The 18,402-nt window shown below is 42.7% G+C and overlaps 1 protein-coding gene across 1 annotated transcript in view; it reads left to right on the top strand.

Moving 5' to 3' along the window:
- The first annotated feature begins 9,729 nt into the window (after positions 1 to 9,729).
- mfsd2b (MFSD2 lysolipid transporter B, sphingolipid) overlaps positions 9,730 to 18,402 on the top strand; it is a 137,243-nt gene continuing 128,570 nt past the window's right edge. Inside the window, exons 1-7 of the mRNA XM_068028543.1 lie at positions 9,730 to 9,948; positions 13,001 to 13,030; positions 15,173 to 15,337; positions 15,554 to 15,611; positions 16,889 to 16,950; positions 17,576 to 17,629; positions 17,936 to 18,061. Of these exons, the coding sequence (XP_067884644.1) occupies positions 9,730 to 9,948; positions 13,001 to 13,030; positions 15,173 to 15,337; positions 15,554 to 15,611; positions 16,889 to 16,950; positions 17,576 to 17,629; positions 17,936 to 18,061 (714 nt within the window). The remainder of the gene's footprint in view (positions 9,949 to 13,000; positions 13,031 to 15,172; positions 15,338 to 15,553; positions 15,612 to 16,888; positions 16,951 to 17,575; positions 17,630 to 17,935; positions 18,062 to 18,402) is intronic.

Raw genomic sequence — 18,402 nt, 5'->3', positions numbered from 1 at the left:
TTGGGAGGCAGATTTTGGAAAGGTGCAGAAGTAACAGGGTTGTTGTCATGGGTGACTTCAACTTCCCTAATATTGATTGGAACCTCCTTAGTGCAAATAGTTTGGATGGAGCAGTTTTTGTCAGGTGTGTCCAGGAAGGTTTCCTGACTCAATATGTAGATAGGCCGACTAGAGGGGAGGCTATGTTGGATTTGGTGCTTGGCAACGAACCAGGCCAGGTGGCAGATCTCTCGGTGGGAGAGCATTTCGGTGATAGTGATCACAACTCCCTGACCTTTACTATTGTCATGGAGAGGGATAGGAGCAGACGGGATGGGAAAATATTTAATTGGGGGAGGGGGAATTACAATGCTATCAGGCAGGAACTGGGGAGCTTAAATTGGGAACAGATGTTCTCAGGGAAATGCACGACAGAAATGTGGAGGTTGTTTAGGGAGCACTTGCTGCGACTGCTGGATAGGTTTGTCCCAATGAGGCAAGGAAGGGATGGTAGTGTGAAGGAACCTTGGATGACAAGAGATGTGGAACAGCTAGTCAAGAGGAAGAAAGAAGCTTACTTAAGGTTGAGGAAGCAAGGATCAGACAGGGCTCTAGAGGGTTACAAGGTAGCCAGGAAGGAACTGAAGAATGGACTTAGGAGAGCTAGAAGGGGACATGAAAAAGTCTTGGCGGGTAGGATTAAGGAAAATCTCAAGGCGTTCTACACTTATGTGAGGAACAAGAGGATGGCCAGAGTGAGGGTAGGGCCAATCAGGGATAGTGGAGGGAACTTGTGCCTGGAGTTGGAGGAGGTAGGGAAGGTCCTAAATGAATACTTTGCTTCAGTATTCACCAGTGAGAGGGACCTGGACGTTTGTGAGGACAGCGTGAAACAGGCTGATATGCTCGAACAGGTTGATGTTAAGAAGGAGGATGTGCTGGAAATTTTGAAAGACATGAGGATAGATAAGTCCCCGGGGCCAGACGGGATATACCCAAGGTTTTAACGGGAAGCGAGGGAAGAGATTGCCGCGCCTTTGGCGATGATCTTTGCGTCCTCACTGTCCACTGGAGTAGTACCAGATGATTGGAGGGTGGCAAATGTTATTCCCTTGTTCAAGAAAGGGAATAGGGATAACCCTGGGAATTACAGACCAGTCATTCTTACGTCGGTGGTGGGCAAATTGTTGGAGAGGATTCTGAGAGACAGGATTTATAATTATTTGGAAAAGCATAGTTTGATTAGAGATAGTCAGCATGGCTTTGTGAGGGGCAGGTCATGCCTCATAAGCCTTATTGAATTCTTTGAGGATGTGACAAAACACATTGATGAAGGAAGAGCAGAGGATGTGGTGTATATGGATTTTAGCAAGGCGTTTGATAAGGTTCCCCATGGTAGGCTCATTCAGAAAGTAAGGAGGCATGGGATACAGGGAAATTTGGCTGTCTGGATACAGAATTGGCTGGCCCATAGAAGACAGAGGGTGGTAGCAGATGGAAAGTATTCAGCATGGAGCTCGGTGACCAGTGGTGTTCCGCAGGGTTGTGTTCTGGGACCTCTGCTCTTTGTGATTTTTATAAATGACTTGGATGAGGCAGTGGAAGGTTGGGTTAGTAAGTTTGCCGATGACACAAAGGTTGCTGGAGTTGTGGATAGTGTGGAGGGCTGTTGTAGGTTGCAACGGGACATTGACAGGATGCAGAGCTGGGCTGAGAAGTGGCAGATGGAGTTCAATCTGGAAAAGTGTGAAGTGATTCATTTTGGAAGGTAGAATTTGAATGCAGAATACAGGCTTAAAGACAGGATTCTTGGCAATGTGGAGGAACAGAGGGATCTTGGGGTCCACGTCCATAGATCCCTCAAAGTTGCCACCCAAGTTGATAGGGTTGTTAAGAAAGCGTATGGTGTGTTGGCTTTCATTAACAGGGGGATTGAGTTTAAGAGCCGCGAGGTTATGCTGCAGCTCTATAAAGCCCTGGTTAGACCACACTTGGAATATTGTGTTCAGTTCTGGTTGCCTCATCATAGGAAGGATGCGGAAGCTTTAGAGAGGGTGCAGAGGAGATTTACCAGGATGCTGCCTGGACTGGAGGGCATGTCTTATGAAGAAATGTTGAGGGAGCTCCGGCTTTTCTCATTGGAGCGAAGAAGGATGAGAGGTGACTTGATAGAGGTGTACAAGATGATGAGAGGCATAGATAGAGTGGATAGCCAGAGACTTTTTCCCAGGGTGGAAAGGGCTATCACCAGGGGGCATAATTTTAAGGTGATTGGAGGAAGGTTTAGGGGAGATGTCAGAGGTAGGTTCTTTACACAGAGAGTGATGGGTGCGTGGAATGCACTGCCAGCGGTGGTTGTAGAAGCAGATACATTAGGGACATTTAAGCAACTCTTGGATATGTACATGGATGATAGTAGAATGAAGGGTATGTAGGTAGTTTGATCATCGAGTAGGTTAAAGGGTCGGCACAACATCGTGGGCTGAAGGGCCTGTACTGTGCTGTACTGTTCTATGTTCTATGTTCTATGTTCTAAGTGACAAAGATGATTGATGAAGGAAGGGCAGTGGATGTTAGCTATATGGACGTCAGTAAAGCCTTTGACAAGGTCCCTCATGGCAGACTGGTACAAAAGGTGAAGTCACACGGGACCAGAGGTGAGCTGGCAAGATGGATACAGAACTGGCTCAGTCATAAAAGACAGAGGGTAGCAGTGGAAGGGTGCTTTTCTGAATGGAGGGATGTGACTAGTGGTGTTCCGCAGGGATCAGTGCTGGGGCCTTTGCTGTTTGTAGTATATATAAATGATTTGGAGGAAAATGTAGCTGGTCTGATTAGTAAGTTTGCGGACGACACAAAGGTTGGTGGAGTTACGGATAGTGATGAGGATTGTCAGAGGATACAGCAGGATATAGATCAGTTGGAGACTTGGGCGGAGAAATGGCAGATGGAGTTTAATCTGGACAAATGTGAGGTAATGCCTTTTGGAAGGTCTAATGCAGGTGGGAGGTATACAGTAAATGGCAGAACCCTTAGGAGTATTGACAGGCAGAGAGATCTGGGCGTACAGGTCCACAGGTCACTGAAAGTGGCAACGCAGGTGGATAAGGTAGTCAAGAAGGCATACGGCATGCTTGCCTTCATCGCTCAGGGCATAGAGTATAAAAATTGGCAAGTCATGCTGCAGCTTTACAGAATTTTAGTTCGGCCACATTTAGTATATTGCGTGCAATTCTGGTCGCCACACTATCAGAAGGACGTGGAGGCTTTGGAGAGGGTACAGAGGAGGTTTACCAGGATGTTGCCTTGTCTGGAGGGCATTAGCTATGAGGAGAGTTTGGATAAACTCGGATTGTTTTCACTGGAACGACGGAGGTGGAGGGGCGACATGATAGAGGTTTACAAAGTTATGAGCAGCATGGACAGAGTGGATAGTCAGAAGCTTTTTCCCAGGGTGGACGAGTCAGTTACTAGGGGACATAGGTTTAAGGTGCGATGGGCAAAATTTAGAGGGGATGTGCGAGACAAGTTCTTTTCACATAGGGTGGTGAGTGCCTGGAACTTGCTGCCGGGGGAGGTGGTGGAAGCAGGTACGATAGCGACGTTTAAGAGGCATCTTGACAAATACGTGAATAGGATGGGAATAGAGGGATACAGAAGGTTTTAGTTGCGGCAGGCATCAAGATCGGCACAGGCTTGGAGGGCCGAATGGCCTGTTCCTGTGCTGTACTGTTCTTTGTTCTTTGTTCTTTGAACAGTGTTTACTAAAATAGGCGGGCGTTGACTCTTAAAGAAGATCGCTTTTTGCTACCTTAGGTGGACAGTGAGTATTATAGACAGACGTTGTTTACTACAATAGGCGGACAGTGAGTATTAAAAACTGGTAGTGTTTGCTCCAGTAAGCGGACAGTGAGTATTATAGATGGCTGGTGTTTTCTACTTTATGCGGACAGTGAGTATTATAGACGGATCTTGTTTACTACAATTGGCGGACAGTGAGCATTGTAGACGGATGGTTTTTGCTACAGTAGGTGGACAGTGAGTATTATAGATGGACAGTGTTTACTACAATTAGCGGACACTGAGTATTATAGACTGACAGTATGTACTGCAATAGGCGGTGAGTGAGTAGTATAGATGAGTAGTGTTTTCTGCAATAGGTGGACAGTAGGTATTGTAGACAGACAGTGTTTACTATAAAATGCGGAGAGTGAGTATTATAAACGGATGTTGTTTACTGCAATAGGCGGGCAGTGACTATTATAGAAGGACGCTTTTTGCTACAGTAGGCAGACTGTGAGTATTATAGACGGACGTTGTTTACTACAATAGGCGGACAGTGAGTATTATAGACTGATGGTATTTGCTACAGTAGGCGGACAGTGAGTATTATATATTGATGGTGTTTACTACAATAGGCAGAGAGCAAGTATTATAGACGGCTGGTGTTTTCTACTTTATCCGGACAGTGAGTATTATGGACGACCTCGTTTACTACATTTGGCGGACAGTGAGTATTATAGACGGCTGGTTTTTGCTACAGTAGGCGGACAGTGAGTATTATAGACAGACAATGTTTTCTGTAATAAGCGGGCAGTAAGTATTATAAATGGAGGCGGTTCCAGTAATAGGCCAGCAGTGAGTATTATAGATGGAGGTGGTTACAGTAATAGGCGGGCAGTGAGCATTATAGACGGATGGTGTTTACTGCAATAGGCGGACAGTGAGTATTATATATGGAGGTGCTTACAGTAATAAACGGACAGTGCGTATTATAGACAGACTGTGTTTACTACAATAGGCGGACAGTGAGTATTATAGACAGACAATGTTTTCTGTAATTGGCGGACAGTGCGAATGAAAGATGGAGGCGTACTGTGATAGGCGGACTATGAGCATTATAGACGCAAGTGTTTACTGTAATAGGAGGACAGTGAGTATTATAAATGGATGGTGTTTTCTGTAAGAGGTGGACAGCGTGTATCGTAGACAGACAGTTTTTCCTACATTGAGGACAGTGAACAGTCTAGATGGACAGTGTGTACTACAATAGGCGGACAGTGTGAATTAAAGATGGAGGTGTTTACAGTAATAGGCGGACTGTGAGCATTATAGATGGACGGTGTTTCCTGTAATAGGTGGACAGTGAGTATTATAGATGGAGGTGTTTACAGTAATAGGCAGACAGTGAACTTTATAGACGGATGCTGTTACTACACTAGGCGGACTGAGTAGTAATAATGAATAGTGTTTTCTGCAATAGGTGGACAGTGGGTATTGTAGACAGACAGTGTTTACTATAAAATGTGGAGAGTGAGTATTATAAACAGAAAGTGTTTGCTATAGCAGGTGGACAGTGAGTATTATAGACAGACGTTGTTTACTACAATCGGCGAACAGTGAATATTATAGACGGATGGCTTTTGCTACAGGAGGCGGACAGTGAGTATTATAGACGGACATTGTTGACTACTATAAGCGGACAGTGAGTGTTATAGATAGATGGTTTTTGCTACAGTTGGCGGGCAGTGAGTATTATAGACGGACGTTGTTTACTGCAAAAGCCGGACACTGAATATTATAAATGGATGGTTTTTGCTACAATAGGTGGACAGTGAATATTATCATGGATGGTGTTTACGACAATAGGCGGAAGGTGAGTATTATGGACGGATGTGTTTGCTACAGTAAGCGGACAGTGAGTATTTTAGACTGACGGTATTTACTGTAATAAGCGGACAGCGAGTATTATAGATGGAGGTGTTTACACTAATAGGCGACCAGTGAGCATTATGGATGGACAGTGTTTACTACAATAGGCGGACAGTGAGTATTATAAATGGATGGTGTTTTCTGTAATAGGCCGACAGTGAGTATTATCGACAGACAGTTTTTACTACAATGGGGGCAGTGAACATTATAGACGGACGGTGTTTACTACAATAAAAATCAGTGATTATTATAGACTAACAGTGTTTTCTGCAATAGGCGAACAGTAGGAATGGTAGATAGACGTGTTTACTATAACAGGCGGACAGTGAGTATTATAAACGGAATGTGTTTGCTACAGTAGGCGGACAGTGAGTATTATAGATGGATGTTGCTTACTACAGTTGCCGAACACTGAGTATTATAATGGATGGTGTTTGCTACAATAGTCGGACGGTGAGTATTATAGACGCACATTGTTGACTACAACAGGCGGACAGTGAGTATTATAGACGGATGGTTTTTGCTACAGCTGGCGGACAGTGAGTATTATAATGGATGGTGTTTGCTACAATAGGCGGACAGTGAGTATTATAGACGGATGGTTTTTGCTACAGTTGGCGGACAGTGAGTATTATAATGGATGGTGTTTACTACAATAGAAGGACTGTGCGTATTATAGTGGTGCAGTGTTTTCTGCAATAGGCGAACTGTAGGTATGGCAGGCAGACGGTGTTTACTATAACAGGCGGACAGTGAGTATTATAAACAGAAAGTGTTTGCTACAGTAGGTGAACAGTGAGTATTATAGATGAACGGTGTTTTCTGCAATAGGCGGACAGTGGGTATTGTAGGCAGATGGTGTTTACTATAATGGGCGGTGAGTGAGTATTGTAAACGGAAAGTGTTTGCTACAGTAGGCCGTCAGTGCGTATTATACACAGATGGTGCTTGCTACATTAAGCGGACAGTGAATACTATAGACGGATGTTGTTTACTACAATAGGCAGACAGTGAGTATTATAGACGGACGGTGTTTGCTACAATAGGCGGACAGTGAGTATTATAGACGGATGGTTTTTGCTACAGTTGGCGGACAGTGAGTATTATAATGGATGGTGTTTACTACAATAGGCAGAGGTGAGTATTATAGATGGATGGTGTTTGCTAACGTTACGCGTACAGTGACTACTTTAGACGGACGGTATTTAATGTAAGAGATGGGCAGTGAGTATTATAAACGGACGGTTTTTCCTACAATGGGGGACAGTGAATATTATAGATGGAAAGCGTTTACGACAATAGGCGGACAGTGAGTATTATAAATGGACGTTGTTTACTGCAATAGAAGGACTGTGAATATTATAGACGAGCAGTGATTTCTGCAGTAGGCTAACAGTAGGTATGGTAGACAGACGGTGTTTACTATAACAGGCAGACAGTAGGCGGACAGTGAGTATTATTGATGGATGGTTTTTGCTACAGTAGGCGGACAGTGAGTATTATATATTGATGGTGTTTACTACAATGGGGGACAGTGAGTATTATAGATGAACAGTGTTTTCTGCAATAGGCAAACAGTGGGTATTGTATTCGGATGTTGTTTACTATAATAGGCAGACAGTGAGTATTATAAATGGATGGTGTTTACTACAATGGGGGACAGTGAGTATTATAGATGGACAGTGATTAGTATAGCAGGCAGACAGTGAGTATTATAGATGAACAGTGTTTACTGCAATAGGCGAACAGTGGGTATTGTATTCGGATGTTGTTTACTATAATAGGCGGACAGTGAGTATGATAAATGGATGGTGTTTTCTGTACTAGGCGGACAGTGAGTATTGTTGACAGACAGTTTTTCCTACAATGAGGACAGTGAACATTATAAACGGACAGTGTTTACCAGAATAGGCAGTCAGCGAGTACTATAAACGGATGGTGTTCTCGGTAATCGATGGACAACGAGTATTATAAATGGCCAGTTCTTCCTGCAGTGGGGGACAGTGAATATTATAGACGGACAGTGTTCACTACAATAGGCGGACAGTGAGTATTATAAATTGATGTTGTTTACTACAATAGAAGGACTGTGCGTATTATAGTGGTGCAGTGTTTTCTGCAATAGGCGAACTGTAGGTATGGCAGGCAGACGGTGTTTACTATAACAGGCGGACAGTGAGTATTATAAACAGAAAGTGTTTGCTACAGTAGGTGAACAGTGAGTATTATAGATGAACGGTGTTTTCTGCAATAGGCGGACAGTGGGTATTGTAGGCAGATGGTGTTTACTATAATGGGCGGTGAGTGAGTATTGTAAACGGAAAGTGTTTGCTACAGTAGGCCGTCAATGCGTATTATACACAGATGGTGCTTGCTACATTAAGCGGACAGTGAATACTATAGACGGATGTTGTTTACTACAATAGGCAGACAGTGAGTATTATAGACGGACGGTGTTTGCTACAATAGGCGGACAGTGAGTATTACAGACGGACAGTGTTTACTACAATAGGCGGACAGTGAGTATTATAGATGGAGGTGTTTACAGTAATAGGCGGACAGTGAACTTTTGAATCGGAGAGAGAGAGGGAGGAGCGCAGCCCGAGGAGCGAAGGTTGAAAAAAGCGTGCCAAACCAGAGTCTGAGATAGAGAGGGAGGAACGCAGACCGAGGAGCGGAGGTTCAAAAAAAGTGCCAAACCAGAGTCTGAGGGAGGGAGGAACGCAATGGGAGCAGCAGGAGCAGAGCTGGAAAAAAAATCGAAAAGTGACATCAGGGTGATGTCACATTCAACAGTGAGAGCAGGGAAACAGAGAGCTAAGCTTTTAACTTAATTTAATTGAAATTAAATATAGAGTAAGACTTGATCGATTTATTTGTATATAAACTAAAAAATAAAGTGGATTAAAAAAACTAAAGACCAGTCGGAAATTTAAAAAACAAATTTAAATCTTATTAAATAAAATAGAGATGCAGAACCAGGCGATGTGTTGCACCTGTATGGTGTGGGAGCTGGTGGACCCCATTGTGGTTCCGAGTGACCACATCTGTAGCAAGTGTTGGTTGCTCGAGAAACTCCGGCTCAGAGTTGATGAGCTGGAGTCTGAGCTTTGGACACTGCGACACATCAAGGAGGGGGAGAGTTACCTGGGCGCTGTGTTTCAGGAGACAGTCGCACCCTTTAGATTAACCAGCTTGAATTTGGCCAGTGGTCAGGGACAGGGGGGTGTGACTATGAGTGAGGCAGGTAGAGGGATCCAGGAAGTAGTGTTGCAGGAGCCTCAGCCCTTGATCTTGTCCAACAGGTTCGAGATTCTTGCTCCCTGTGTGGATGAGAGCAGGGACTGTAGGGAGGATGAGCAAACTGACCATAGCACCATGGTACAGGGAGCCATTCAAGTGGGGGGAGAAAAGGGAAATGTAGTTGTAATCAGGAATAGTATAGTTAGGGGCATAGACACTGTTCTCTGTGGCCAGGAACGAGTATCCCGAAGGCTGTGTTGCCTACCTGGTCCCAGAGTTCAGGATATCTCATCTTGGAGGAACTTGGAATGGGAAGGGAAAGATCCAGTTGTCGTGGTCCACGTAGGTACCAACGATATAGGTAGAACGAGGTTAGAAGTTCTGCTGAGGGAATATAAGCAGCTGGGGGCTAAATTAAAAAACAGAACCAAAAAGATAATAATCTCCGATTACTACTTGATCCACACACAAATTGGCACAGGATCACTAAGATTAAAGAGGTAAATGCGCGGCTCAAAGATTGGTGTGGGAAAAATGGGTTTGAATTCGTGGGACATTGGCACCAGTACTGGGGAAGGAGGGAGCTGTTCCGATGGGACGGGCTCCACCTGAATCATGCTGGGACCAGAGTCCTGACGAATCACATAACTAGGGCTGTAGATAGGGGTTTAAACTAAATAGTGAGGGGTAGGGTTCGGTTGCGTGGAAAATTAGGAAGTCAAAGTTAAAGAAGAAGGTAGGAGTGCGGTTAGTGATGAGTCTGATTGTTACCAGAAAATAAAAGGAAGGGACATAATGTGTGAACGTCATATTGCACCAAGGAATCGTGCAAGTGTAGAGAAATTTGATAATAGAACAAACTTAAAGGCTTTGTATCTGAATGTACGAAGCATTCAGAATAAAATAAATGAGTTAACAGCGCAAATAGAGATGACTGGATATGAGTTAGTGGTGATTACTAAGACATGGTTGCAGGGAAACCAGTTTTGGGAATTGAATATCCAAGGGTACTCAGTATTTCGAAAGGATAGGCAGGAAGGAAAAGGAGGCGCTGTAGCTTTGTTAGTAAAGGAAGACATCAGTGCTGTAGTGAGAAACGATATAGGCACTGGAGAGCAAGACGTAGAATCAGTCTGGGCAGAAATAAGAAATAGCAAGGGAAAGAAGTCCCTGGTGAGAGTAATCTATAAGTCCCCAAACAGTAGCTCCGCAGTGGGGCACAGTATAAACCAGGAAATACTGGGGGCTTGTAAGAAAGGTACAGAAATAATCATGGGTGATTTTAATATGCATATAGATTGGATTAATCAAATTGGCAAGGGTAGCCTTGAGGGAGAGTTCATTGAATGTATTAGAGATTGTTTTTTGGAGCCATATGTTGTGGAACCAACCAGGGAGCAGGCTATTCTAGATTTGGTATTGTGTAATGAGGCGGGATTAGTTAATGATCTCATCGTTAAGGATCCTCTAGGGAAGAGTGATCATAGCATGCTAGAATTTCAAATTTAGTTTGAGGTTGAGAAACTGGAGTCCCACACTAGCGTTCTGGAGTTAAACAAAGGTAATTACATAGGCGTGAGGACAGATTTGGCCCTAGTGGATTGGGCAGGAAGACTAAAAGGTAGGACAGTTGATGAGCAGTGGCAGATGTTTAAGGAGGTATTCAATTCCTGCCAACTAAAATATATTCCAGAGAGGAAGAAAGGTTGTAAGAGGGGGGAAAAACATCCATGGCTAAGCAACGAAGTTAAGGATAACATAAAGACAAAAACTAAGGCATACCATATTGCAAAGGCCAGTGGCAAGCTGGAAGATTGGGAAACTTTTAAAGATCAACATAGGGTTACTAAAAAATTAATAAAAAGAACAAAGGTAAATTATGAAAGAAAACTAGTGCAAAATATAAAAACGGATAGCGAAAGCTTCTGTAAGTATATAAAAGGTGAGAGAGTAGCTAAAGTGAATGTTGGTCCTTTGGAGGATGAGACTGGGGAGTTAATAGAGGGGAACACAGAAATGGCGGAGACACTAAATCAGTATTTTGCCTCAGTTTTCACGGTGGTGAACGCCAGTACTATCCCAATAGTAACAGATAATGCAAAGGTTATAGAAAGGCAGGAACTTAGAACAATCATCATCACTAGGGAAAAATTACTGAGTAAACTATTAGGATTGAAGGTAGACAAGTCCCCAGTGCCTGATGGCCTACATCCTAGGGTCTTAAAGGAACTGGCAGCGGAGATAGTGGATCCATTGGTTATAGTATTCCAAAATTCCCTGGATGTGGGAAAGGTTCCAGTGGATTGGAAAAAAGCTAATATAATGCCCTTATTCAAAAAGGGAGGGAGGCCGAAAGTAGGAAACTATAGACCAGTTAGTTTAACATCTGTCGTTGGAAAATCGTTAGAATCCATTATTAAGGAACTAATAACAGGACATTTAGAAAGTCAAAACGCAATCCATCAGAGTCAGCATGGTTTTATGAAGGGTAAACCGTGTTTGACTAATTTGCTAGAGTTCTTCGAAGCTGTAACAAGCAAAGTGGATAATGGGGATCCTTTAGATGTAGTATATCTGGACTTCCAGAAGGCGGCACAGTGGCGCAGTGGTTAGCACCGCAGCCTCACAGCTCCAGCGACCCGGGTTCAATTCTGGGTACTGCCTGTGTGGAGTTTGCAAGTTCTCCCTGTGTCTGCGTGGGTTTTCTCCGGGTGCTCCGGTTTCCTCCCACAAGCCAAAAGACTTGCAGGTTGGTAGGTAAATTGACCATTATAAATTGTCCCTAGTATAGGTAGGTGGTAGGGATAGGTGGGGATGTGGTAGGAATATGGGATTAGTGTAGGATTAGTATAAAAATGGGTGGTTGATGGTCGGCACAGACTCGGTGGGCCGAAGGGCCTGTTTCAGTGCTGTATCTCTAAACTAAACTAAACTAAGGCATTTGATAAGGTGCCGCACAAAAGGTTAATACACAAGGTAAGATCACATGGGGTTAGGGGCAATTTATTAGCTTGGATAGAGGATTGGCTAACTAACAGAGTTGGGATAAATTAGTCTTTTTCTGGTTGGCAAGATGTAACTAGTGAGGTGCCACAGGGTTCGGTCCTCAGGCCCCAACTATTTACAGATGACACTAAAATAGGTGGAATAATAAGTTGTAGTAAAGAAATAAGAAATTTACAAATGGATGTGGATAGGCTAGGTGAATGGGCCAAAATTTGGCAATGGAGTTTAACGTGGATAAGTGTGAGGTTATCCATTTTGGTCAGAAGAATAGAAAGGCAAATTATTATTTAAATGAAGAGAAACTTCAGAGTGCTTTGGTGCAGAGGGATCTGGGTGTCCTAGTGCATGAATTGCAGAAAACTGGTTTGCAGGTGCAGCAGGTAATAAGGAAGGCAAATGGAATTTTGGCACTTATTGCTGAAGGAATAGAGTATAAAAGTAGGGAAGTGCTGCTGCAACTGTACAAGGCATTAGTGAGACCACAGCTGGATTATTGCGTACAGTTTTGGTCCCCTTACTTGAGGAGGGATGCAGTTGCATTGGAGGCAGTTCAGAGGAGGTTCACTCGATTGATTCCAGAGATGAGGGGTTTGTCTTATGAAGAGAGATTGAGCAGTTTCGGCCTTAACTCTCTAGAATTTAGAAGAATGAGAGGAGATCTAATTGAAGTATATAAGATGATTAAGGAGATTGACAAAGTAGACGTAGAGAGGATGTCTCCTCTTGTGGGGCAATCTAGAATGAGAGGTCATAGTTTTAAGATAAGTGTTATCAGATTTAAAACAGAGATGAGGAGAAATCACTTCTTTCAAAGGGTCGTGAGTCTGTGGAATTCACTACCCCAGTGTACGGTGGATGCTGGGATATTGAGTAAATTTAAGGAGGAGATAGACAGATTTTTAATTAGTAATGGGTTGAAGGGTTATGGATAACAGGCAGGAAAGTGGAGTTGAGGCCGAGATGAGATCAGCCACGATCGTATTGAATGGCGGAGCAGGCTCGAGGGGCTGAATTGCCTACTCCTGCTCCTCATTCTTATGTACTTATGTTCTTATTATAGACGGACAGTGTTCACTACAATAGGCGGACAGTGAGTATTATAAATGGATGGTGTTTTCTGTAATAGGCGGACCGTGAGTATTATAGATGGAGGTGTTTAATATAATAGGCGGACAGTGAGTATTGTAGACGGACAGTGTTTACTGTAATAGGCATACAGTGAGTATTATAAATGGACAGTGTTTGCTGTAATAGGTGGACAGTGAGTATTATAGATGGAGGTGTTTACTACAATAGGCAGACAGTGAGTATTATAAACGGACAGTGTTTACTATAATAGGCGGACTGTGAGTTTTCTAGACGGACAGTGTTTACAGTAGGCCGAGAGTGAGTATTATAGACAGACACTGTTTACTACAATTGGCGAACAATGAGTCTTATAGTCGGACAGTGTTTACTACAATAGGCAGACAGTGAGTATTATAGGCGGACAGTGTTTTCAATAATAGGCGGACTGTAAATATTATTGACGGACAGTGTTTCCTGTGTTACGACCAGGTGAGAAAGGTATCAAGGGGTCTTTCACTGTCTTCACCTGGTCTTATTGTAACAGGGTTTAATTTTAAACACACTGTGTTTTGAGCTCCCCCTTTACGAATCCTTGTTCACAGCTTTCCAATTATAAGGCAAAGAAATGAACATAAACAGAAGGTTTAAAGAAGAAAAGTGAAATTTATTAAACCTTAAACTTAAACTCTAATTCGGTTAATGCCCTACGGATACACGCCGCACCCCATGCTAGCATGCATATTCGATACGCGCATGCAAATGGAGACAGAAAAGAGCAGGAGAAAAATAAAATGGAGAGGTTTAAGGCAATATCAGAAGAGGGTTTCTTGCTACTGTTTCTTTGTTTCCAGCTTGCCGTAGAGTCCTTGGTTGTAGACAGCTCTTACTTTTCATTGGGGCTCAGTATTCTTCTTAAACCTTGTTCACTGTAGGAGACTTTTCTCTCTTGGTGTTCATATGTCTTCAATGGTTTCCGAACCTGGTGAGAGCTAGATGAGAGCAAACAGGAGAGAGGTGTTCTCCGTCCAGGAGCTAACAGCCTTCTGATTTTAAATTCCTTGTTGGAAGTTCAAATTCAAAAAATTCCAGCAGTCGGTTAGTCATGTGACCCAAACTGGTCTGACCACGTCTGTTTGTGTATTTGGCCATCTTGTAAGTTAACCTGGAATGCTTCAACATCTGGTAATCAAAAGTCCATTGTGGATCAAATTGGAGCAGGGAATAGCTCCTTTGTCCTTTGAAATACATGTCTGTTGATATGCTAATATCTCTCTCCAGCCAAATTCTGACAATTGCTTTTCAAAGCAAGTTCTTTTTTCACCAACAATAATTTAAAATCAATGTTCATGTGGCGAAATTACATTTTCTGATTCTTGGCAGGTGGGGGCTTTCCTGACAGTTGTAATATGCAGACAATGAGTGTTATTGACGGACAGTGTTTACTGTAATAGGCGGACAGTGAGTATTATTGATGGACGGTGTTTACTACAATATGCAGACAGTGAGCATTATAGATGAAAAGTGTTTACTACAATAGGTGGACAGTGTGTATTATAGATGGATAGTTTTTTCGCTAATAGGCGGACCGTGGGAAAGTTTTTACTGTAATAGGCTGACAGTGAATATTACAGACAGTGCTTACTACAATAGGCAGACAGTGAGTATTATAGATGGAAGGTGTGTATTACAATACGCAGATAGTGAGTATTATAGATGAATAGTGTTTACTACAATAGGTGGACAGTGTGTATTATAGATGGATAGTTTTTTCGCTAATAGGCGGACCGTGGGAAAGTTTTTACTGTAATAGGCTGACAGTGAATATTACAGACAGTGTTTACTACAATAGGCAGACAGTGAGGATCATAATGAACAGTGTTTACTACAATAGGCGGACAGTGAGTATTATAGATGGAAGGTGTGTATTACAATACGCAGATAGTGAGTATTATAGATGAATAGTGTTTACGACAATAGGTGGACAGTATTATAAACGGAAGGTGTTTACTACAATAGCAGTGAGCTTTTTTGTTGAACAGTGTTTTCTCTAATAGACGGACAGCGAATAGTATAGACGGACAGTGTTTACTACAATAGGCGGACAGTGCTTGTCTGCCTGCGGTGTTCTGGATGTTGCCGGATGCCTGCCCGCTGTTTTGAACAGGCGGAGATGCCGAACAGACTGGGGCAGTGGGACAGCGCCACCGATTGCAGTCCGCGGAGTCGGATAACCAGTGAAATGACTCACCGAGAGGAAGATGCGCCTGGAGGTTCAAAATACGTGTTAATAAAACATATAAGCTGTGAGGCCAATCCGCAATTGGAAAAGGTATTTATTTTATGTTTTCGAAAGGTCAGCCCTCACAAGATATGTCAGTAAAATGCGCAGCTTGTATGTGTACTAATAGCAGGGGCTGAGAATAAGTATCTTCAAGAATATTAATAATTGATCGGTCTTTATCTGCTCTTTATTGTGTGAGAACGCATTGCGTATCTTTTTAGATTTTAGTTTTTGGGATGATAAATTCTCCCTTATGCATGACAGCAACGACTTGCATTTGTAATACGGTATAATTTCAAATCCATCATTATTTCAGGCACATGTTTGTTAAAATAACGAAGCATTAAAGAACTTTTCCGTGCGCCTAAACTTTGGAAATTCTAAGGGAGAAAGATAATTATGCTAACTCATAAAAGGCAGCACCCATGTCACATACTTGCATCTCTCCTTAACATGTACTGTTCAGAACGGAGAGATTACTTTATAATCACTTAACTCTCCTGTGGAACTGTGCTGCTTTCTGAACGGCATTGGTGAGCGGTCAGAGGATGAAATGTTCATCCATCCCCAAAAATCGAATATCTGGCTATTACGACGATATTTCCTCAAACGTAATATTGGAAGTAGCATTTCATAATTCCTTTTTATTTGTGTAGTGTCTGTGCTAAGGTCTGGTGCAAAATGTGACTTGTTGAGTTTCGTGAGGCGGTGGTGCCCTGCTCCGGGATGAATGCGTAAACAGTTCGCACCGCAACATGTTGTGCAACCAGCTCTGAAGCAGTATGTTATCAGTACAGATTCAGAGTCATTTTTGTAGCTGGCACATCAGTGGTACACTGGAGCTGAGAAATAAGCACACACGCGATCAACTGTTAAATAAACCACTTTCCTGATCAAAATGATAATGCCAGCTTGGAAAGAGGGCAGATGTCAGGTCATAATAATAATATAAAAGCAAAATACTGCGGATGCTGGAAATCTGAAATAAAAACAAGAAATGCTGGAACCACTCAGCAGGTCTGGCAGCATCTGTGGAAAGAGAAGCAGAGTTAACGTTTCGGGGCAGTGACCCTTCATCGGAACTGTCAGATGTCAGGTCATGCTGCAATGATAAGAATTCCCGTCCCACTCAGTATTTATGTTATATATCCGAGATATTCTTAAGCTCATGCAAAACTCCGCTGCGCATTTCCCAACTTCAAATCCTGTTCACCCATCATCCAGTCCAGCAACGCCTGGATTTCAAAATTTTCATCTCTGTTTTCAAATCTCTCCAAGGCCTCACCCCTCCCTATATCTGTAAGCCTTCCCTTCCAACCCAATAACCCCCGAGATCTCTGTGCTCCTATAATTCTGCCTCTTGTGCATCCTTGATCTCTATCACTGCACCATTAGGCAGCCCTGTTGTAATTGTCTACGCCCTAAGCTCTGGAATTCCCTCCCTAAACCTCCCATGGACTGCAGCGGGTCAAGAAGGCAGCTCACCACCACCTTCTCAAGGGCAATTAGGGATGGGCAATAAATGCTGGCCTCGCCAGTGACACCCACATCCCATGAATGAATAAAAAAAACCTTTCTACCTCTCCCTCTTCCCTTAAGATGCTCGTTTAGCTGCTGAGTGCCTGAAGAAACTGACCACAGCACGCAAGGTGCATGATGCGGTAGGTAATTCACAGCCCACTTTGGCAAAGAGGCCTGAAGTTGGCATTAAGCACCCAATTTGCATATGGTTCTATCTACTTGGGGATTCTTAAGCATCTGTTTTATGTCTGTAAACCCAGTGTAGAGCCACCATATTTCTAGGCCTTACACTTTCTTGCTCTGTGACTCTAAGACATCATGTGAGTAATCATTTGACACTTCTGAAAATATGTCCTGATGTTGAGACTTCCTCTTTGATGTAGAAGCTGGGACATGCAGCATTACACAATGTCATATAACTTCAATCCCTATTATCCTTTTCCCTTTCCATCAACATTGTGCTGCTTCCAGTGTTTTCTGCTCATGGTTATAACAGTTGAAAATACCATCATGTCAGCTGAATTACTGAGCTCAGCTGCAGTGCTGTTTTGCACAGGAATTGTTGATAACAAATCTACAAAGAGAATACCATTTTATTGATTATATTGTTTTACCACCCTTGGATTGGAGGAGTTGAGCTATCTTGCTGCCATATTTGAGACATAATTTTTGAATTTTTTTCCATTTCTGGTTCATATCTGACAGTCACCCCTTTCCCTTTCCTGAGGTGTGACTAAAACTAGCTGTGGATTCTATCCTTTACAGGTAAAAATGCCTGGCCATCAAGTGTTGGTGGATAATTTGGCCTTGAGAGGTAGGGTGGGATGGGGTTGTTGTTCACAACTAGCTAGAATTCTATCCTCAGTTGGTGCAAAGATGTCATTCCAGGTGTGGTCCAGGGATGTTGAGGACAATTAGAGCTCTCTCCTCACTATCAACCCTGCTGCGAGTAGCTTACTTAGCACAGGTTGGGGACTGAACGTGGTCTCTCTGATTTAATACCATAAAATGCAGTTAATTTACACATTGGGCCATTGATGTATATCCTTTATAACAATCGTACTGTTTCAGTTTTTCAAAGGTAGTAACAGCAATAATGATAATAATGAAATTTGTCTGCTTTAGGCTAAAGTAACAAGAAAATTGACTATATGCAGCATATTATGTTTTGCAATTGGAGGTGTTCCATATGAGGTGGTTGGAAGCGCAATAGGATTCTTCCTGCAAATCTATCTACTTGATGTAGCACAGGTGGGTATATTTAGCAGATTACTGCATAAAACAGTTATTAGAATACACTTACTTTATTCTTTTTGAGAATTTACCTACTCTTAGTTGTATATTAATTATGTTTAATTGTAGGCAGGTGGTGGGCATTAACTGGACATTAATTCTGTAAATAGATATTAACTTGAACTGCAGTTGTTGGGGTTAGGAGGTGCTTGCTTGTATTCTGTAACTGTGTAAGTAAATGCTTATAAAAGTGTGTAAAGATTGGCTCCAGTTACATCCTTCACCAACTGTCTTTCTGGACTATAACACCTCCTGTTACTGAAAATAGTTGCTAGCAGTCACATTGGGGTTATATTTAG

Source organism: Heterodontus francisci, chromosome 3, assembly GCF_036365525.1.
Source record: "Heterodontus francisci isolate sHetFra1 chromosome 3, sHetFra1.hap1, whole genome shotgun sequence".
Classification (NCBI taxonomy): domain Eukaryota; kingdom Metazoa; phylum Chordata; class Chondrichthyes; order Heterodontiformes; family Heterodontidae; genus Heterodontus; species Heterodontus francisci.
Note: the sequence above shows the minus strand (reverse complement) of the source record. Positions and strands in the feature narration are given on the sequence as shown.